A 23,922-nucleotide genomic window follows, 5' to 3' on the forward strand; every position below is an offset into this window, starting at 1 on the left:
CAAACAGCAACTGCATGTGGGGGGTGCATGTTTTTATCACCGTGCTCTGCTGCCATCAGTTTCTGTCAGGTGGATGTTACTTTTAGGTCTTTTGCCTTTCCAATAGGAATAAAATTTCCAGTAATTTTATAAGCATCTACCAAGGAAGAAATACTTTTGAACTAAAATACGAGTTATGCTTTTAAATCCAGGAACTCAATACCTACCAATTTTTTCAGTATGATCAAATGAAGATCTCAGATAAATTTAACATTGGAAAAAAATTCTCTCATAATGGGTTGATAAACACCTGTTTCTTATGTTTTCTGACAGAAGTATTTTTAGATCTTTCTCTTCTCTGTCTCATATGATCTAAGTGACTGCTACTTCATGACCTCTTTATGTTTTCTACATTCTTATTAACTAAAGAATTTATCTTCTTTTGCCTCTCTATTTTACTTCTCTTGCCTTCATACAAATTTTGGTGTAGATGAATAAAAATAATATACGTTAAGAGTGACGTCAGCATCGTGGCAGAGGGAATTCTCCCAGCATTCTCTCCTCTCCACCATACAATGAAAAAGACATTCATGACTGGTGGGTGGAGCCAAATGGCGGGGTGAGCTGACCTGGGATTCTCTCCCCTCCAAAATACAACAAAAGATTGGAAGAACTGAATTTCAGAGAATAAACATAATGCCAGCTCGTTAGAGACCTACTATACCAAGGAGGAGGAGATCATAAACCTAGCTTTACACCTTTGGAGGCGCTGGAACGGTAAGAGAGAACATCGCTCCCTCCCCTAGAGTCTGCAATCCCTGAGGCAAGGGTCGGGAAGGAGCGGGGGAGGGGCCGCGTGACCAGGGGATCATCCAGGACTCCTGCCGCTGATTCAGTGGAGACCCGCTGACGGGGGGAAGCTTCCGTCGGCGGGGACCCTATAAATCAAGGGCCTTGGGAGACCAGAGAACAGAACTGATCTGAACCCAGACCGGTGCGTGTGAGTAACAGCCCCTCCCCCCTAACAAAGCCAGTGGGCGCAGCCATCTTGCCCCGAAGGCGGAGAGCTAACACGCTGCTCTCGACCCCCATCTAGTGGCGACAGGCTGTAACTGCAACTGAATTCTACCACCATGAGAAAAAACCGCTCCTCTACCATCCAGCAATTTATAAAAGCCCCAGACCAGAAGGAAAACAATAAAAACACAGAATTAAGTCCTGAAGACTCGGAATTAGGTAAACTAAGTGATAATGAATTCAGAGCAGCTATAATCAAAAAACTCAATGAGGTAGAGAGAAAGATAGAGAAACAAGCCGAGTTCTGGAGTTACTTCACAAAAGAGATTGAAATCGTAAAGAAGAATCAAACAGAATTACTTGAGATGAAAAACACAATGGACCAGATAAAACAGAATACGGATTCCCTGAATGCCCGTGTAGACAACCTAGAGGAGCAAATCACCATAATCGAGGACAGACAGGCTGAATGGCGCCAGATAGAGGAAAAAAGAGAACTAAGAATTAAAAAAAATGAGGAAAATCTCCGAGAGATAATGGATTCAATGAGGAGTAAGAACATAAGGATCATAGGAATTCCCGAGAATATGGAAAAGGAAAATGGAGCAGAAAGTGTGCTTAACGAAATTATTGAAGAGAACTTCCCAAATCTAGGGATCAACGGAGAAATGTGTCTAGAGGAGGGTTTTAGATCTCCTAGATTTGTCAATGTAAAAAGACCCACCAAAAGGCACATAATAGTAAAGTTGGCACATAAGAATGATACGGAAAGAATACTCAGGGAAGTAAGAAAAAAAAAAAGAATAACCTATAAAGGAGCCCCTATCAGACTGTCAGCGGATTTCTCTACAGAAACCCTACAAGCTAGGAGAGAATGGAGTGATATATTCAAAGCTTTAAAGGATAAAAACCTTCAGCCAAAAATACTCTATCCAGCAAGAATTTCCTTCAGATATGAGGGAGAAATTAAATCTTTTCCAGACAAACAAAAGTTAAGGGAATTTGTAACTAAAAGCCCTCCATTACAAGAAATCCTCAAGAAGGCTCTCATACTTGAAAAAAGAAAAAAGGGAGAAAGGGGACACAAGCCACAGACTAGGGAGACCGATGGATAGAACCAGAACAGGATAGCAAATATTCAACTATAGCATTAGGGTAAAAATAAGGAAACTACCAAAACAAGGACGATCTTAGCACTCTAACTACAAATTAATAAAACGAGTTGGAATAAAAAATGAAAATAATTATTTAGGAGGGGAAGAGCAAAGGGTCTAAATCAGTATTGGTCGAGTAAGTAAGAGACCACCAGAGAATAGACTATATTATACACGAGATTCTAAATACAAACTTCAAGGTAGACACTAAAATAAAGTACAGAACGGAGTCACAAATCATAGATAAGGAAAAACCTAAGAAACCCAGCATAAGAAATTGCAGTATTAAATGGGTAGTCTAAAGCACACAGGAAAAGAAACACAGGAAAACAAGATAATGAGCGACAGATTGACAGGATTAAGTCCACATGCATCAATTATCACTCTCAATGTGAACGGATTGAACTCTCCAATAAAAAGACACAGAGTGGCAAAATGGATTAAAGAACAAGATCCAACAATTTGTTGCCTCCAGGAAACACACCTCAGCCCCAAGGTCAAACACAGACTCAGGGTGAAGGGGTGGAGGACAATATTTCAAGCAAATAGCAAGGAAAAAAAGGCAGGTGTTGCAATTCTCATATCAGACGAAGTGCATTTCAAAATAAGACAGGTAAAGAGAGACACAGAGGGACAATATATAATGATCAAAGGGACACTTCATCAAGAAGAAATAACCCTTATAAATATCTATGCACCCAACACAGGAGCACCAAGATTCATAAAGCAACTATTAACAGACCTAAAGGAAGATGTTAAAAACAACACAATAATAGTAGGGGACCTCAACACCCCACTCACATCAATGGACAGATCATCCAGACAGAAAATCAACAAGGAAATAGTGGAGCTGAATGAAAAACTAAAACAATTGGACTTAATAGACATATATAGATCACTCCACCCTGAAGAAGCTGAATACACATTCTTCTCAAGTGCACATGGAACATTCTCTGGGATAGATTATATGTTGGGAAACAAGACAAGCCTCTACAAATTTAAAAAAATTGAAATAATAACAAGCATCTTCTCAGATCATAGTGCTATGAGGCTAGAAACTAATTTCAAGAAAAAAGCTGAGAAAGGCACAAAGATGTGGAGACTAAACAACACACTACTGAACAAGCAATGGATCATTGAAGAAATTAAAGAAGAAATAAAAAAATACCTGGAAACAAATGAAAATGATAGCATGCCATACCAACTCATATGGGATACAGCAAAAGCTGTATTAAGAGGAAAATTCATCGCAATACAGGCACATCTTAACAAACAAGAAAAATCCCAAATAAGCAACCTTAAAGCACACCTAACTGAACTAGAGAAAAAAGAACAAATGAAGCCCAAAGTCAGCAGAAGGAGAGAAATAATAAAAATCAGAGCAGAAATAAATACTATTGAAACGAAAAAGGCGGTAGAAAGGATCAATGAGACAAAGAGCTGGTTTTTTGAGAAGATAAATAAAATTGACAAACCACTAGCCAGACTTACAAAGAAAAAAAGGGAGAAAGCTCAAATAAACAAAATCAGAAATGAAAGAGGAGAAATAACAACAGACTCTGCAGAAATACAACAGATTATAAGAGAATACTACAAAAAACTATATGCCAACAGAATGGATAACCTAGAGGAAATGGATAAATTCCTGGACTCCTACAATCTCCCAAAGCTCACTCAAGAAGAGGCAGACAATTTGAACAGACCAATCACAAGGAAAGAGATTGAAACAGCAATCAAAAACATCCCAAAGAATAAAACCCCAGGACCAGATGGCTTTCCTGGGGAATTCTACCAAACTTTCAGAGAGGATTTAATACCTATCCTTTTCAAGCTATTCCAAAAAATTAGGGAAGATGGAACACTTCCTAACACATTCTATGAGGCCAACATCACGCTGATACCAAAACCTGACAAGGACACCACGAAAAAAGAGAACTACAGGCCAATATCACTGATGAACATAGATGCAAACATTCTAAACAAAATTTTGGCAACCAGAATTCAGCAATTCATCAAAAGAATCATACATCAGGATCAGGTGGGATTCATACCAGGGACACAGGGATGGTTCAACATCCGCAAATCAATCAACGTGACACACCACATCAACAAACTGAGGAATAAAAACCACATGATCATCTCAATAGATGCAGAGAAGGCATTTGACAAGATCCAACAGCCATTTATGATAAAAACTCTGAACAAAATGGGCATAGAAGGAAACTACTTCAACATAATAAATGCCATATACGACAAACCCATAGCCAACATCATACTCAATGGGCAAAAACTGAACCCCATCCCCCTGAAAACAGGAACAAGACAAGGATGCCCTCTATCACCACTCTTACTTAACACAGTACTGGAGGTCCTGGCCAGAGCAATCAGGCAAGAAAAAGGAATAAAAGGAATCCAAATAGGGAGGGAAGAAGTGAAACTCTCGCTGTTTCCAGACGACATGATCTTATATATAGAAAACCCCAAAGAATCCATTGGAAAACTGTTAGAAGTAATCAACAACTAAGCAAAGTTGCAGGGTATAAAATCAATTTGCATAAATCAGTAGCATTTCTATACTCCAGTAATGAACCAACAGAAAAAGAACTCAAGAATACAATACCATTCACAAATTGCAACAAAAAGAATAAAATACCTTGGGGTAAATTTAACTAAGGAAGTGAAGGACCAATATAATGAAAATTACAAGGCCTTTCTGAGAGAATTGGATGACGACATAAGGAGATGGAAAGACATTCCATGTACATGGATTGGAAGAATAAACATAGTTAAAATGTCCATTCTACCTAAAGCAATCTACAGATTCAACGCCATCCCAATCAGAATCCCAATGACATTCTTTACAGAATTAGAACAAAGAATCCTAAAATTCATATGGGGCAACAAAAGAACCCGAATTGCTAAAGCAATCCTGAGAAAAAAGAACAAAACGGGAGGCATCACAATCCCTGACTTCAAAACATACTACAAAGCTACAGTAATCAAAACAGCATGCTACTGGTACAAAAACAGGTGCACAGATCAATGGGACAAAATTGAAAGCCCAGAAATAAAACCACACATCTACGGACAGCTTATCTTTGACAAAGGAGCTAAGGGCATACAATGGAGAAAAGAAAGTCTTTTCAACAAATGGTGCTGGGAAAACTGGAAAGCCACATGTATAAGAATGAAAATTGACCATTCTTTTTCACCATTCACCAAAATAAACTCAAAATGGATTAAAGACCTAAAGGTGAGACCTGAAACCATAAGGCTTCAGGAAGAAAACGTAGGCAGTACACTCTTTGACATCAGTATTAAAAGGATCTTTTCGGACACCATGCCTTCTCAGAGAAGGGAAGCAATAGAAAGAATAAACAAATGGGACTTCATCAGATTAAAGAGCTTCTTCAAGGCAAATGAAAACAGGATTGAAACAAAAAAAAACCCACTAACTGGGAAAAAATATTTACAAGTCATATATCTGACAAAGGCTTAATATCCTTAATATATAAAGAACTCTCGCAACTCAACCACAAAACATCAAACAACCCAATCAAAAAATGGGCTGGAGACATGAACAGACATTTCTCCAAAGAAGATATACTGATGGCCAATAGGCACATGAAAAGATGCTCATCATCGCTGATCATCAGGGAAATGCAAATCAAAACTACACTAAGATATCACCTTACACCCGTTAGAACGACAAAAATATCTAAAACTAATAGCAACAAATGTTGGAGAGGTTGCGGAGAAAAAGGAACCCTCATATACTGCTGGTGGGAATGCAAACTGGTGCAGCCACTATGGAAAACAGTATGGAGATTCCTCAAAAAACTAAAAATAGAACTACCATAGGATCCAGCCATCCCACTACTGGGTGTTTATCCAAAGAGCCTGAAGTCAGCAATCCCAAAAGTCCTGTGCACCCCAATGTTTATTGCAGCACTGTTTACAATAGCCAAGACGTGGAAGCAACCTAAGTGCCCATCAACAGACGAATGGATAAAGAAGATGTGGTACATATATACAATGGAATACTACTCAGCTGCAAAACAGAACAAAATCATTCCATTTGCAATAACATGGATGGACCTTGAGAGAATTATGTTAAGTGAAATAAGCCAGCAAGAGAAAGATAATCTGTGTATGACTCCACTCATATGAGGAATTTAAAACTATGGACCAAGAACAGTTTAGTGGATACCAGGGGAAAGGTGGGGTGGGGGGTGGGCACAAAGGGTGAAGTGGTGCACCTACAACATGATTGACAAACATTAATGTACAATTGAAATTTCACAAGATTGTAACCTATCAATAACTCAATAAAAAGAAAAACTGAAAAAAAAAAAACAGACATTCATACTCCAACAGAGGACATCCACACAACAAAAAAGACGTCTGAGAGACCCACGCAGCCATATGACGGAGGGCAGAGAGGTGGAGCCCCCCTCAGAGGAGGTAGAACGGGGTAAGAGAAAAGGTCGCTCCCTCCCCAAAAGACAGATCCGGGACTGTGGGAGGTTTCCAAGAGGGAAGCAAGAGGGGAGGGAAGGCTCCTTCCTGCGCACATCAAAGATGCCCTAGGGCCCTTGCAGCCCAGGGGAGAGTAGAAAGAGGGAAGATTTCTTTTTCAGCAGCTTTAATTCCAGCCCCTTATTAGTATATACTACTCCACAGCAACTTTTTCTGCCTTTTTCCTCCCCTCTGCTTCCAAGATGGTAAAGTGGAAAAGGAAAAGGTTTCTATTTATTTTTTCCCTCACTTAAATTCTAAATTAAGCTATTTCAAATAAGTCAATAATTAATCTTCTATTACAAAAGCAGAAAAAAATCCGACCTAAACCATATTATACTGTCATCAAAATTTTATATTGTAACTATAAGATAAATATTAGGAAAGTGAGTAGCTTTATTTTACTCCCTAGTATACTGAAAGCAATTACCCCGTTGTTCCTAAATGGAAAACAAATAGGGGAGAGAGGTTTCAGATCAATATGCTAAAGTAGATCATTCATTCCATGATAAAAATAGATCATTTTCCAAATGGCTACCCATTTGTCCTGCACTATTATCAAAAGTTCCATCTTTACCCACGGCTAACATCATGTTCAATGATGAACACCTGAAAATTTTTCCCCGAAGATCAGGAACAAGGATGCCCACTTTCACCACTGCTACTCAACATTGTACTGGAAGTTCTAGCCAGAGCTTTAGACAAGAAAAAGAAATAAAAGGCATCCAAATTGTAAAGGAAGAGGGAAAACTATTTCTATTCATAGATGACATGATTCTATGAATAATAATAATCCCAAAGAATCTACAAGAAAACTACTAGAGCTAATAAACAAGTTCAGTGAAGTTATAGGGGACAAGAGCAAAAATCAGTTTTGTTTTTACATATCAGCAACGAATAATCTGAACAGAAAATTAGGAAAGCCATTCTAGTTATAATAGCATCAAAAACAATACATACTTAGGAATAACTCTAACCAAGAAGGTAAAAGTCTTGTATGCTGAAAATATTGCTGAAAGAAATTGAAGATTTAAATAAATGAAAAGACAACTGTGTTCATGCATAGGAAGACTTAACATTGTTAAGATGTCAATATTACCCAACGTATCTATAGATTCAACACAATCCCTATCAAAATTCCAACATGAGTTTTCATAGAAATGGAAAAGCAGATGCTCATTTTCATATGGAATGGCAAGGGGCCCTGAATAACCAAAATAATCTTGAAAAAGAAGAATAAAGTTGGAGGACTCGCACTTCCCAACTTTGAAATTAACTACAAAGCTGGAGTAATTAAAACAATATGGTACAGGCATAAGGACAAACATAAAGACCAATGAAACAGAAAGCCCAGAAATGAACCCTCATACATATGGTCAACTGATTTTCAACACGGGTGTCAACATCATTCAATAGGAAATAGTTTTTCAACAATGGTACTGAGAAAACTGTATATCCACATGCCAAAGAATGAAGTTAAAACCTAACCCACACCATAGACAAAAATTAACTCAAAATGGATCAGAAACCTAAAGGTTAAAAACTAAAAGTATAGGGGCCGCCCCGTGGCTGAGTGGTTAAGTTCGCGTGCTCCACTGCAGGCGGCCCAGTGTTTCGTCGGTTCGAATCCTGGGCGCGGACATGGCACTGCTCGAGTCACGCTGAGGAGGGGTTCCCACATGCCACAACTAGAAGGATCCACAACTAAGAATATCCAAGTATGTACCAGCGGGCTTTGGGGAGAAAAAAGGAAAAAAATAAACTCTTAAAAAAAAAAAACAAAGTATAAAATTCTTAGAGAAAAACATGGGGGAAAATCTTCATATTGGATTTGGCAACAATTTAATGGGTATGACACCAAAAGTGCAGAACAACAAAAGTAAAAATAGGTAAACTGGACTACATCAAAATTTAAAATTTCTGTGCAAAAGATACAATCAACAGGGGCCGGCCCCCTGGTGCAGTTCGGCTTCAGCGGCCCGGGGTTCACTGGTTCGGATCCCGGGTGCGGACATGGCACCGCTTGGCAAAAAGCCATGCTGTGGCAGGCATCCCACAATAAAGTAGAAGAAGATGGGCATGGATGTTAGCTCAGGGCCAGTCTTCCTCAGCAAAAAGAGGAGGATTGGCAGTAGATGTTAGCTCAGGCTAGTCTTCCTCAAAAGAAAAAAAAAGACACAATCAACACAGTGAAAAGGCAACCTAGAGAATGAAAGAAAATATGTGCAAATCATATATCTGATAAGGGGTTAATATCCAGAATATATAAGGAACCCCTACAACTCAACAACAAAAACAAGAAATAACCTGATTAAAAAATGGGCAAAGGACTTGAATAAACATTTCTCTAACAAAAATATACATGTGGCCAACAAGCATATGAAAAGGTGCCCAACATCACTAATCATTAGGGAAACGCAAATCAAAACCACAATGAGGTATCGCCTCACACCCTTTAGGATGGCTACTAAGAACAACAAGGCAACAGGAAATAACAAGTGTTGCCAAAGATACAGAGAAATTAGAACGCTTGAGCACTGTTGGTGGGAAGGTAAAACAGCACAGCCGCTACGGAAAACAGTATGGTAGTTCCTCAAAATATTGAAAATAGAATTACCAGATGACCTGGTAATTCCACTTCTGAGAATATATCCACAAGAACTGAAAGCAGAGTCTCGAAGAGATGTTGGTACACTCATGTCCACAGAAGCGTCATTCACAACAGCCAAAAGGGAGAAGCAGTTCGAGTATCTATCAATCAATTAATGGATAAACAAAATGTGATAAATACCTAAAATGGAATATTATGCAGCCTTAAAAAGGAAATTCTGACACAGGCTACAACATGGATGAACCTTGAAGACATTATGCTAAGTGAAATAAACCAATCACAAAAAGGCAAATACTGTATGGTTCCATTTATATAAGGTACCTAGACTAGTCATATTCATAGATCCAGGGGCCATTATTAAGTTAAATAAGCGTTACTTGAACACAAGCACTGCAGATAACTAAGACAGCTACTAAGTGACTGAGTATGGGTGGGTAGCACATACAGTGTGGATATGCTGGACAAAGGGATGATTCATCTCCCAGGTGGGATGGAGTGGAATGGCGTGAGATTTCATCACGCTACTCAGAACAGTGCACAACTTAAAACTTATGAACTGTTTATCTATGGAATTTTCCATTTAATATTTTCAGACTGCAATTCACTGCGGGTAACTGAAATCACAGAAAGCAAAACCTCAGATAAAGAGGGACTACTATATATCCAAAGCACTGAAACCAGGGATTCAAACAGATACTTGTACACTAATGTTCACGGCAGCATTATTCACAATCACCAAAGTTAATCACCACAGGTAATACAATCCAAGTGTCCATCAACAGATGAATGGATAAGCAAAATGTGGTACATACATAAAATGGAAATTAATCAGCCATAAAAAGGATACAGACAGAAAGGAGAATAGAGATTGCACAGGGCTGGGGGACAGAGGGAGGGGAAGGGAAAGATTGTTCAATGGGTACAGAGTTTATGTGGGGATGGTGAAAAAGTTTTAGGTATAAAATAGTACCGATGGGGACACAGCATTGTGAGTGTATTTCATGCCACTGAATTGTACACTTACAAATGGTTAAAATGATAAATATTATGTTAAGTATACTCTACAACAATAAAAAAAAAAAGAAAAAAGGTCCATCTTTACCCCGGTGATTTGAAATATACCTTTGTCATATACAAACTTTCCATATGAATTTGGGTCTAATTTTGCACTTTTTATTTTCTTCCACTGGTCTCTTTGTCTATGCCAATGCCACAATGTTTTAATTATAGAGGCTTTATAGTATATCCACAGGGTTGTGAATCTAATTTTAAACATTTTTGCCCCTCTCAAAGAAATTACCCATTAACACTTATTCCCCATTCTCCTCCTATCCCTTTCCCAGCTCTAAATCATCAATCTATTTTCTGTCTATAAAAGTGCCTATTTGGACATTTCCTATAACTGGAATCATACAGTGTGTGATCTTTTATGACTGGCTTCTTTCACCTAACACATTTTCAAGAGTCATTCATGTTGTAGCATATATCAGTACTTCCTTTCTTTTTATCAATATTCCTTTATATAGATATACCACGTTTGTTTGTCATCAGTTTATGGACATCAGGACTGTTTCCACTTTTTTAGCTATTATGAATAATGCTGCTAATAACATTCACGCACAAGTCTGTGTGTCAACTTATGTTTTCAATTCTCTTGGGTATATATCTACGAGTGGAATTGCTGGGTCGTATTGTGACTCTATATTTAACCATTTGAGGAACTGGCAGATTACTTTCAAAGTGGCTGCAGCATTTTACATTCCTATCAGCAGCATATGAGGGTTTCAATTTTTCCACTTCTTCACCAATACTTATTTTCTGTCTTTCTTATTATTGCCATCTTAGTAGGTATGAAGTACTATCTTGTAATTTTGATTTGCATTTCTCTAATGACTGATAATATTGAACATCTTTTCATGTACTTATTGACCATTTGTATATCTTTGCACAAATTCTACTCAAATCCTTTGCCCATTTTTTAAAATTGAATTATTTTTCTTTTTATTATTGAGGTGTAAGAGTGTTTTATATATTCTGGATACAAGTCCCTTAGCAGATATGTGATTTGCAAATAGTTTTCCCCATTCTGTGAGTTGTCTTTACACTTTCTTGATATCATGTGCAGCAAAAAAAGTTTTAAATTTTGATACAGTCCAATTTATTTTTTCTTTTGTCATCTGTACTTTTGTTTTTTAAGATTGGCACCTGAGCTAACATCCATTACCAATCTTTTTTGTTCTCCTTCTTCTCCCCAAAGTACCCCACTACATAGTTGTATATTCTAGTTGTAGGCACTTCTGGCTCTGCTCTATGGGATGCTGCCTCAGCATGGCTTAATGAGTGGTATTAGATCCATGCCCAGGATCCGAATGGGCGAAGCCAAAGCAGAACACACAAACTTAACCACTCGGCCACGAGGCCAGCCCCCTCACTTGTACTTTTGGTGTCATATTTCAGAAAATACTGCCTAACCCAAGGTCACAAAGGTTTACTGCTACGTTTTCCTCTAAAAGTTTTATAGTTTTAATAGCTCTTACATTTAGGTTTATGATCCTTTTTGAATTAATTTTTGTGTAAAGGTGTGAGATAGGGGCCCAACTTCATTTTTTGCACACACATAGCCAGCAAGTGTCCCAACACCATTTTTTGAAAAGATTACTCTTTCCCATTTAATTTCCTTTGGACCCTTACTTAAAGTCAATTGACAATTTTCCTAGCTATTTTGCATGTTTGTTTTTCAATATGAACTTTAAAATCAGTTTGTGTAACGATAAAACAACTTGCAAGGATTTTTATAGGATTGCATTGATTTTATAAATTAGGGACAACTGACATCTTTACGATGTTGAGTCAAACTATTCAAGAACAAGCGATGTTTTACCATTTGTTTAAATCTTCTTTAAGGTCTTTCAGGAATGTTTTAAATTTTCCTTGAATAGGTTTTGCACCTTTCTTATTAAATTTATTCTTAAGTATTTAATCTTGTATGTTGCTATTATAAATGGGCTTTTCTCTAACGCTATGTTCTGTTTACATTTTGTAGGTTAATTCTAAATCCTCCTCCTTCACTTAACTCTTTCTGTTTTAGTTAGTTTTGTTACTGATTCTCTGGGATCCAGGCATACTCTGATCCGCAGACACACACCATTTTGCTTCTTTGTTACCCGTTCTTAAGCCTCTTATTGATTTTTCTTATCTAATTGACTTAGCTAATTTACCTCTAACACAATGCTGAACAGTAGTGGAAACAGTGGGTATGCTTGCCTTGTTCCTGATCTTAATGGAAAAACCTGTAGTGTCTCCCCATTTAAATAAGGTACTAGCTTTAACACTAGAACACTTTATCAAGTTAAAAAGTATTCCTCAATTCCTATTTTCTTGATTGCCTTTATCATGAATGGGTAATGAATTTTGCCAAAGGGTTTCTCAGCATCTAGAGAGAGAACTTCATAATTTTTTCCTTATATTTATTAACATGATATATATTATTAACAGATTTCCTTATATTGTACCAACCTTGCATTCCTAGAATAAGTTCAGCCTTGCAACTTTCATCTTTGCTTTCCCCTCTACCTAGAATTCGATTTCCCTAGTTTTCGTATGTCTAGCCCCTTTATCTATTCAGATCTTAGCTAAAATTACCTCCTCAGAGATACATTCCCCGACCACTCCATCAAAAGCAGCCTTCCAGTCAACCTCTAGGACAGCACCCTATTTTAATTTCCTGCTCAGTACTTATTACTAGCTGATATTTTTCCTATATATTCCATACATATATTCCTGTGTATGTATCTTCCTGCACTATGACAGCACTAAAGCTGTCTTGGTAGCAGATTTATTGCTGTATACCCTAGATGTACAATACCTGGCATATGTTAGGCACTCAATAAATGTTTGTAATAAATCTGCTCCCATTTTGGGTTCACTACTGTTAGAATGTCTGATCTTATCATAGGAAAAAATAGTAGTAACAAAACCCCACCTTTTATGAATACACTTACTGAATAAATCTAGATTTGTCAACTAAAGAGAAAACTACAAACCCAAGCAAAATTAAAATCAGCAATGTTTTAGATAGTCTAAATCAGTGAATTGAACAAAGTAACTGGTACTTTAAAAGATTATATTAATACTAAATCAAGGTTCCCTTTCTTCCAGTTAACATTTTCAAATCAAAATTTCTTAAAATTTGTTACAAAGTTATCGTAAAGGAGTTAACATTTAAGTTGGATAAAGAACAAATCAATGTCAAAAACTGACATATTGTATCTAATAAAAGCCAAAGATGCACTTCAACAGATTTTAATATTATAACTTCACCAGCAAAAGAATTTCTTAACTCATAAACATTAATTTTAAATTTATATGATACAAACTATAAAAGATGGAAAGGTGGTAAACTCTCACAATTACCTGTAAAAGGTGATGATTTCTCTGAGTGTTTTATTTTTAGAAGTTTCCTATTAATAAATACATAACCACAGGGACAAGTTTTACATGCAACAGGAACCTAGAGAAGACAAAAAGGAAAACATATATTACTATTTTACTATTTATTAAACTTTTCAAGTGTTTATGTGATCTCGTCAACCCACACAATAAGTTACTTGAAGGCAGAAATCACATATATATTTAAACTCCACCTCCTCATAAAAATTATTTGAGATAGGAATCATATCCTTCCCATTCTCCCAGTCCTTTACAGTTCCATGCATACAATACATGGTTAATAACGCTAACATGAGGGCCAGGGGAAGAGGTGAAGCACAGAAATTATTTCCTAAAATGTAGATATGGTAGGAATGGTAGGTATGTTTAACTTTTTAAGAAAACTACCAAACTATTTTCCAAAGTGGCTGTACCATTTTACAATCACACCAGCACTGTATGAGAATTCCAGTTCCTCCACATCCTCACCAACACTTGGTATGTTGCGTCATTTTAATTTTAGCCATTCTAATAGGGCAGTGGGATCTCACTGTGGTAATGTGCATATCCCTAATGACTAATGATGTTGAGCATCTTTTCATGTGCTTAATTGCCATCTATATGTGTACTGTGGTAAAATGTCTATTCAAATTTTTGCCCATTTTTAAATTGTGTTGTTTTCTTATTGAGCTTTGAGAGTCCTTTAAAAATTTTTGATACAAGTCCTTTATCAGATATATGCTTTGCAAAGATTTTAATCTCAGTTTGTATCTTCTTTCCATTCTCTTAACGATGACTTTCAGAGTAGAAGTTTTCATTTTGATGAAGTCCAATTTATCATTTTTTTCTTTTACGGGTCATACTTTTGGTGTTGTAATTTGCCTAACTTAAGTTCACAAAGATTTTTTACTATTTTCTAGACGTTTCATAGTTTTAAGTTTTTCATTTAGTCTATGATCTACCTTGAAATATTATTTGTATATGGCACAAGGCAAGATTCAAAGTTCATTTTTAAAGACAGTTATCATTCAAAGTATCTTCTCCAACCATAACAGGATAAAGTTAAAAATCAACAGATAGAAAATTCATAAATTTGTGTAAAATAAACAACATACTCTTAACCTATGGATCAAAAAAGAAATCACAAGGAAAATTAGAAAATACTTAGAGATGAATGAAAATGAAAATATACCATACCAAAACTCATGAGACACAGTGAAAGCAATGCTAAGGGGAAAATTTATAGCTGTAAACACATTAAAAAAAAGAAGAAACATCTCAAATCAATAACTTTGCAACTTAAGAAACTAGAAAAAGAAGAATAAACTAAACCCAAAGCTAAGAAAAATAAGGAAATAATAATGATTAGAACAGAGATAAACAAAATAGAGAACAGAAAAACAATAAAGAAAATCAATGAAACCAAAGTTGGTTTCTTCAAAAAGATGAACAAAATTGGCAAACCTTTAGCTAGATTGACTAAAAAAAGAGAGGAGACTTAAATTACTAAGTCAGAAATGAAAGTGGGGGGTATTACTACTAATTCTACAGACATAAAAAGGATTATGAGAGGGCCGGCCCCATGGCCAAGTGGTTAAGTTTGTGCGCCCTGCTGTGGCGGCCCAGGGTTTCGCTGGTTCGGATCCTGGGCATGGACATGGCACTGCTCATCAGGCCACGTTGAGGCAGCGTCCCACATGCCACAACTAGAGGCAGTCCCAACTAGAATATACAACTATATACTGGGGGGATTTGGGGGAGATAAAGCAGGGGAAAAAAAAAAGGATTATAAGAAAGTACTGTGAACAACTGTATACCAATAAATTGGATAACCTAGATGAAATGGACAAATTCCTAGAAGCACAAAACCTACCAAGACTGAATCATGAACAAATAGACAATATAAGAGACTACAACTAGTAAGGAAACTGAATCAGGAATCAAAAATCTCCCAACAAAGAAAAACCCTGGACCTGATGGCTTCCTAGTGAATTCTACTAAACATTTAAAGAACACCAGTCCTAGGGGCCGGCCCGTGGCCGAGTGGCCGAGTGGTGAAGTTCGCGCACTCTGCTTTGGCGGCCCAGGGTTTCACCAGTTCGAATCCTGGGCGCGGACATGGCACCACCCATCAAGCCATGCTGAGGCAGCATCCCACATGCCACAACTAGAAGGACCCACAACTAAAAATACACAACTATGTACTCGAGGGGCTTTGGGAGAAAAAAGGAAAAATAAAAAAATTTTTTAAATCTTTAAAGAACACCAGTCTTCAGATTTTTCCAAAACAAGCTACACAACATGAACCTTGAGGACACTATGCAAAGTGAAATAAGCCACTTACAAAAGACAAATACCAGATGATTCCACTTATAAGAGGTACCTAGGGTAGTCAAATTCATAGAGACACAAAATAGATGGGTAGTTGCCAGAGGCTGGGGGAAGGAGAATGGAAGTTATTGTTTAATAGGAATACAGTTTCAATTTTGCAAGACGAAGAGTTCTGGAGATGGATGGCGGTGATGGTTGCACAATACGAATGTACTTAATACCACTGAACTGCACACTTAAAAACGGTTAAGATGGGGGCCAGCCCCATGGCTGAGTGGTTCAGTTCGTGTGCTCTACTTCAACGGCCCAGGGTTTTGCTGGTTCGGATCCTGGGCGTGGACATGGCACCGCTCATCAAGCCATGCTGAGGCGGGGTCCCACATAGCAGAGCTAGAAGGACATACAGCTAGAATATACAACTACGTACTAGGGGTGTTTGGGGAGAAGAAGAAAAAGAAAAAAGAGATTGGCAAGAGTTGTTAACTCAGGTGCCAATCTTTAAAAAAAACAATGGTTAAGATGATAAATTTTATGTCATGTGTATCCTACCACAGTTAGAAAAATTAGAGAAAAAGTTGTGGTTTTTTGGCATATGCATATCCACTTGTTCTAGCAGCACCTGTTGAAAAAAATACCCTTTCTCTACTACTCTGGTCACCCTGCAGAGACAGATGGACCTCCTATCTAAAATTTGGTTCAGATGTTGACACTGATGATACCATCCATGCACCAGGAGGGTATGAAAAGCCTTTCATAAAGAGGCTTTTTGGGAGTACAAGGCAGGCTCCCAGGCAGGTCCAAAATGGCTTGAGAGAGCAGGTAAAGAAGATTGGCTCTGTTTTTATTGTGGTTAGGAGGAGGGGCTGGGGTGAGGGTTCCTGCATGTGAGTGGCTATGGCTTACACAATTTGAACTTTCTGCTGTCACTAAAGGAGGGTGTACTGGCCTTTCTTATGAACTTGCCCAGATGTGGGACAGGAGGGGAAAGACACGCTGAGGCTTCAAAGCTGTCAGCAATCAAACATCAAAAACGGGAGTCAGGCACTTTATTATAATTCACTCTCCCAATGTTAACTGATGACTGAAATGTGCTGTTTCACTTAACTGAACGTGAACTTGTTTAAACAAGCCATTATGGCAATTATATGAGGTTTGTGCTTTAAGATCCTGACTGTAAAGACTGGGTGCGACGGCAGGGCTGTTGAGGTACCCCATGGGTAGCTAGGTAAAGGTGTATTATATTCCCTTGAAGATGATGGCAAGGTATGGCTGAGAAAGTCTTCAAACGGCACTAACCAGAACATGTTAGTTAAATCTATGCAAAGCATTTATGAGATATTGATTGGACTGAGTCAGTAATTTCCATTATATTGGGTACAGAGGCCTTAAAGGGTAGGACAGCATTAACGTTGTGGTAATCGAATGCATGGCACCATTCATTCTTTCCAAGTTTAAAAATCAGGTAAAATTGGGCTAATTAAATGGAGAAGCAGTGAGGATAATTCCTTCTCTAAATAACTCTTGTATCAGAGGTTTCAATTCATGAAGGCCTTGTTTCCCTTTACACTGTGCCATGTTAACTATTTTAACTGGGGGGACCAGGAAGTCTGTGGGGTCCCATTTGGTAAAGCTGATGGTAAGTGCCAGAGACTTAATTTTAATGTATTACTTAATGGGTCAGGGCATCCATGCCCACTATGGGATATTTTAGGCTAAGAGACACTATGTCTATGGGGAATTTAGGCAAAGGAATAGTTCTGAAGGTTAAGGTGAGACACACCTATCTGTTCTCTATTTTACATTTGGTAACTTCTCTGAAAGTATAGGTGTACCTTGTTTAAATTTAGTGAGCTCCCAGATACAAGTGTAATTGGAGGCCCAGTATCAATTAAGGCCATGAAGGTTTGTCAATTGGTACACTTCAGCAGATGTTAAAGTTAACTCAGAATCTATGTTGTCGAGGCACAAAAGGCAATCAGAGCCCTTTTATCTTTTCGTTGCACAAAATCTAACTGGAAATTTTGGATTTCTATTTGGGTTAAATTGTGGACCTGTTTCAGCTTTTTGTTTCCTTGGTTCCATCTCCTCAACTCAGAGAGCCTGCCATGCTACTCCTGAGTGTCCTTTCCCTAAGCCATAGCCAAGAATTCTCTTGGGAGAACCATAGGGCTCATCTAATTTGTTTCTCAATTCTCAGGGTAACTATCCTTCATTGCCTGATGTCCAGTGTCTTCAAAACCATTGTTTCAAATGTTTCATCTGTTTTTTCATAGCTGTTTCAGGTGGGAGAATAAATCTGGTCTCTATTACTCCATCTTGGCCAAAAACAGAAGTCTGTTACTTTTTTTTTTTTTTTTGCCTTTTATTTGTTTTGTTTACTTTTTATTTAAGGAAATTGTAGAGTCACATGCAATTATAAGAAATACTACAGAGAGGGGCCAGCCTGGTGGTGCAGCAGTTAGGTTCACAAGTTTTGCTTTGGTGGCCCAGGGTTTGCTGCTTTGGATCCCGGGTGCAGACCTATGTACCACTTGTCAAGCCTTGCTCTGGCAGGCGTCCCACATATCAAATACAGGAAGATGGGCACGGATGTTAGCTCAGGGCCAATCTTCCTCAACAAAAAAGAAAACAAGAGAGAAGGACTGGCAGTAGATGTTAGCTCAGGGCTAATCTTCCTGAAAAAAAAAATACTACAGAGATCCCTACACATTTTGGCCTTTCCTCCAATAGTAACACTTTGCAAAATTACAGTATAATATCATGACCAGGACATTGATATGATACAATCCACTGTGATCTTATTTAGACATTTCATCATACTTTAACAGTTAAATCCCTTGCAAGAAAAACTTTTGAAGAGATACTGCCACCAAATAGTTTCACTAATGATGATCCTTAAATCAAAAATTATTCACCAAAAACCAGAAATGATTTTCAACAAAACAGTACCAGCAAGAATAAGTACAGACAAAAAACTGTAATTCCATATGTAAAACAGCCCATTCTCTTACTGTTTTTCTTTAATAAAGCCTAGTTATAGTGCTTTATATTCATGTAATTTCAAGATGCCTTATATTCTGGAACATAAGCACTTTATTAATTAAACTAATTAAGCTAACTAAAATTCTGGTACAGTTCTTTTACTTCAGTAATGTGAAACAGAATAAAGAAAACCTCATTTAAAATGAGGTCAGGAGGCCAGAAGGGAGAGCTCTCACACATTACTACTCAACATCAATTACAGACCCCAACAGGAAGAATCATCAATCACTACCCCCGCAGGAAGAAGATTTCCTCCTTGCCCAGCAACTCAGCCAATCAGAAACTGTCACCACTCCGAACTCTTGCTTTCCACCTACGGGTTTTCATTCAAAACAACCCCTCCCAACTTCCTCCGTTTTCTCCGCTGTTTGCTGACTTGCCTGTGACTTTTCAGGACAGGACTTGCTTGTCCTGAATTGCAACTCCTCTGCTATTCCCATATAAACCTATTTTGCTGGGAAAATAACTGGTTGTTTTGTTTGTTTAGGTTAACATTACATGGTGTCAGCAGTGAGATCCAGAGAAGACCCCCAACAACTCCAAGGCTGGTGGGCAAACGGGTGCTGGTACCCAGAGCCCACTGAGGTCACTGCTTTCTTGCCAACCCTGGAGTATGAGGTTAAGTTTTCTCCTAGATTCGATCACTTCTCTCTTTGCATTTTGAGCTATCTAGCTTTATTCAAGATCTGTTTTATAAAGCCTTCATCCTTTCTGTATAAAAGCTTCATCCTTTCTGTTTAAAGCCTTTGTCCTTTCTAGGAGTACTTGTTTGGTGTAATTAGGCCTATTAGAAGTGTGCTAGCATTTGGCATGATTCCATCAGAATCAGGCTGTTTAGAAATTTTTCTTTTGCCCTGGAGAAAAACCTCAGAGAAATGGGATCCCAGGCATCTAAATGCTTTGAGGGCGCTCCTCCTCCTCAGGGACCCCATCCAGTTTTATGCTTAAAGATTGCAGTCCATTCTGATGTGCATTTATAACTAAGTGGACCGACTTAACCAAAAGTAATTTAGATGCTAAAGTTTCTAAAAGACAAAATGACTTCAAAAACAGCTCTAAAAGGATCCTTCCAGCATACAAATAAAAAACCTTCAATTAAAAAAAACTGGTCACCTGAGCAGGTAACCTAACTCTGCCAGAAAGTTTGTATGAGTTTTGTACTTGAGATATGGCTAAAATTTTAAAATTTCTGTGTCTATCTGTATGCTATGTATGTCTGTGTATGTATGTAACAGATATGTGATATTTTTCTACCTCTGAATGGTATTGCCAAAATTAATTTGTAAAAGAGTTCTATTTAATTGCCTTAAGGAAAATCACATGCTTATATAAAGCATTCCTAAAAAAATATATTTCAGTAATATAACAGAACCTTACCCAAGTGCTTTTCAGGTTCACATGATCTGAGAAAATATCGGAATTAAAGCTAGTTTAAGTTTGTTGGTTTAATTGAAACAGGTAGGTCTTTAGAGTTGTCAGCATTAAATATAATATTTTTCTTCTACCTCAGTTTATTAGTCAAATAAGTTCATGTTATCTTTGCAGCAAAATTTGTGAGCAAAAAAAAAAATCACTTGAGATGACAGCCAACTTTGTCTAATGTCTCATCACTTGAGATGACAGCCAACATTGTCTAATGTCTCATGAAGTTTTTGTGAATAATCCGAACATAATTGTTGGGAACAAATTATTTAGATAGATGAAAATGGAATAAGAATTTTTAGGTACAATAATTACGATATGTGTGTTTAAAAAATAGCCTCCTTGGCCAGCCCAGCAGAGTAGTGGTTAAGTTTGTGTGCTCCGCTGAGACGCCCCAGGGTTCATGGGTTCGGATCCTGGGCGTGGACCTACACACTGCTCATCAAGCCATGCTGAGGCAGCATCCCACAGACAAAATAGAGGAAGATTGGCACAGATGTTAACTCAGGGACAATCTCCCTCAAGCAAAAAGAGGACGACTGGAAACAGATGTTAGCTCAGGGTCAATCTTCCTCACCTAAATAAGGAAATAAAGAGCATCTCTGGGCCCAGCTCTGTGACCAAGTGGTTAAAGTTCCACATGCCCCACTTCAGTGGCCCAGGGTTTCACAGGTTTGGATCCTGGGCGTGGACGTGGCACCGCATATCAGGCCATGCTGAGGTGTGTAGGGGAGGAGGACATGTCCTCTCCCCAAATGGGCGTTCGTCTGGCTGGAGAACGAATTAAATTCACATGAGACAGAATAGCAAGAGAAAATTAAACAAAGCTTTATGAGGAACCATGGCCCGGGGCCTTTCTTCCCGAAGGAAGAAAGGGCACCGAAGAAGTGGGGTGCACATAGTGGTTATATAGCCCCCAAACGGGGTGTTTCACATGTGATTGAAAAGTCCCTTTTACAATAGTCACGAGGCTGCTCCGTCAGCACAGCACTTGATGGAAACGGCAGATAGGTCTGCTGTCTCAGTGAGCGCCGCAGGGTGGCAGGTGTGTTGCCTCGGGCTGGGGGGGGGTCACAGATGAGTGCCGCAATCGGTTCCTAGCCTAAGGAAAGATGCTTAATCCTTAAGAAATGCCAGCGTTGGGAGGGGGAGGGAAGTTAGTTACAAGAGGTTACCAGACTAGTACAATAAAATGCAGATTTTAAGTCCTTGCCTTTGGTATTGATTAAGAGTTTTTGGAGAGTAGGTCATCGCCTTTCTTCTTCCTGGTACAGAGAGGGAGGCACCTTTTACAGATAGAGATTTACCTTACAAATGTAAACGTGTCCTAACAAAGGGCAAGTTCCATTCCTCCTTCCCTGTCCCAGTTTATCAAAAGCAATGAGCCTCAAATAATCCTGATGCCAAAGAGACATATCTTGGGGTGGCCAATTCTAGGTCCCCACAGGTGGCATCCCATAAAGCAGAACCAGAAGGACCTACAACTAGAATATACAACTATGTACTGGGGGGCTTTGGGGAGAAGAAGAAAAAAAGAAGATTGGCAACAGATATTAGCTCAGGTGCCAATCTTTAAAAATATAAAAAACAAAATAAATGGAGTTGGGAGGCCAGAAAGGGGAGTTTTCGCACAGTACCACTCAAGGTCAATTACAGGAAAGACAGTCAATTACAGACCCCAACAGAAAAAAATGTGCATTGCATCCCGAATAGAAATTGACTACCCTAGCAATTCAGCCAATGAGAAACCATCACCACCTTGAGCTCTTGCTTTTCTCCAGTGGACTTTCATTCAAAACAACCCCTCCCAATTTCCTCCTTTTTCCCTATCAAAAAATGTTCCTCTCCTTTGATTGTTGGACTTGCCTATGGATTTTGCCATAGAATGTGTTTCCAAATTGGAATTCTTTGGTTTTTCCTGAATAAACTCATTTTGCTGATAAAATAACTAGCTAATTTTATTTTTAAGGCTCATAAGGGAAACCTTTTTTTTTTTTTTTAAAGATTGGCACCTCAGCTAACAACTGTCGCCAATCTTTTTTTTTTTTCATTTCTTCGCCCCAAAGCCCCCCAGTACATAGCTACATATTCCAGTTATAGATCCATCTGGTTGTGCTATGTGGGTCACCGCCTCAGCATGGCCTTATGAGCGGTGCCGTGTTCGCACCGAGGATCCAAACCAGTGAAGCCCTAGGCCACTGAAGCAGAGTGCGCGAACTTAACCACTTGGCCGGCCCCCAAAACCTCTTTTAATTATGGCCTTTTGGAAACAGCCTCATCATAATCCTATGACAAATTAATCTTTTCACTTGCTTTTTCTAAAGAGTTAGAAAGTTCAGAATTCACAGAAGTCTCTCTTTCCTCTGGACTATTAACTGACTCTGGGTTCTTACCCAAATTCATGGTTTCTGAATTTGCGACCTGATAAGCTGTATTAGTGGGCAACCTATTTGGTTCCAAACAGTTCTTTTGAGATAACAATACTGTCTTAATACATCTTCAAAGTTTTGCTATTTTTGTGAAGAGTTGTGAAGAGCTATTACTTCATGTTTATTCCCCCACTGTATCTTCCCAATGCTCTCAGTTAACTCTACAAGTTTGTTCTCTTTCTGTGTTCACTGTTCTATTTTCTCTTCCTAACTAACAGAAGCCTCCCATTGATCCACTTTACTAAATCCTCATGGTTACCTTAAGCAGGAACGTCCAGGAAGCATACAAGACTCCGGATTTGCCTCCAGAAGAAGAGGCTTTTTCCCCTGGGATGAAGTAACTGCCAGTGACAACATGATTAGAAACTTCTCCCTAATATTGAGAGAGCTAGCCGATTCTAAAGCCAAAAACAGTAGCAGCCCAATGATTACTTAACTCACTAGCTAATGTAGTCTTAGCTCTCAATTACCTACTTGCCGAGCAGGAAGGTGTGCAATAGTGGCCACCACCTATAGCACATGGACAAACTCCTCTGGGGAAATAGAAACTCAATTGTATACAATCATGTAGCAAGCATACTGGTTGCAACAAGTCTCACCTGGCTCTCCATGGTCCCTTGATTTGTTCAGTTGGCTACTTTCAGGCCTAGCATCCTACTTTAGAACCATCATACAATTTGGAATTGTCATGCTACTTATTTTCTTTTTCTTTGTTTTTTTAGGAAGATTAGCTCTGAGCTAACATCTACTGCCAATCCTCCTCTTTTTGTTGAGGAAGACTGGGCCCTGAACTAACATCTGTGCCCATCTTCCTCTACTTTTATGTGGGACGCCTGCCACAGCATGGCTTAATAAGCAGTACGTATGTCCGCACCCAGGATCCAAACCTGCAAACCCCAGGCCACCGAAGTGGAGCACACGAACTTAACTGCTACCCCCCCAGGCCAGTCCCTGTCATGTTACTTTTGATTCTGTTTTGTATAATTATTTT

General features: G+C 38.4%; 1 protein-coding gene and 1 long non-coding RNA gene across 3 annotated transcripts in view; one reads left to right on the forward strand and one right to left on the reverse strand.

Moving 5' to 3' along the window:
* LOC124250995 (histone-lysine N-methyltransferase SETMAR-like) overlaps positions 1-23,922 on the reverse strand; it is a 45,091-nt gene that overhangs the window by 1,158 nt on the left and 20,011 nt on the right. For both annotated transcript variants that reach the window (XM_046683375.1, XM_046683374.1), the window contains one exon: positions 13,693-13,789. In XM_046683375.1, the coding sequence (XP_046539331.1) occupies positions 13,693-13,789 (97 nt within the window). The remainder of the gene's footprint in view (positions 1-13,692; positions 13,790-23,922) is intronic.
* Positions 710-23,588, forward strand: LOC124250998 (uncharacterized). The gene is made up of 3 exons (XR_006891661.1): positions 710-756; positions 19,568-19,698; positions 23,200-23,588. It is a non-coding gene; the product is annotated as an uncharacterized LOC124250998 (long non-coding RNA).

Source organism: Equus quagga, chromosome 13, assembly GCF_021613505.1.
Source record: "Equus quagga isolate Etosha38 chromosome 13, UCLA_HA_Equagga_1.0, whole genome shotgun sequence".
NCBI classification, from domain to species: Eukaryota; Metazoa; Chordata; class Mammalia; order Perissodactyla; family Equidae; genus Equus; species Equus quagga.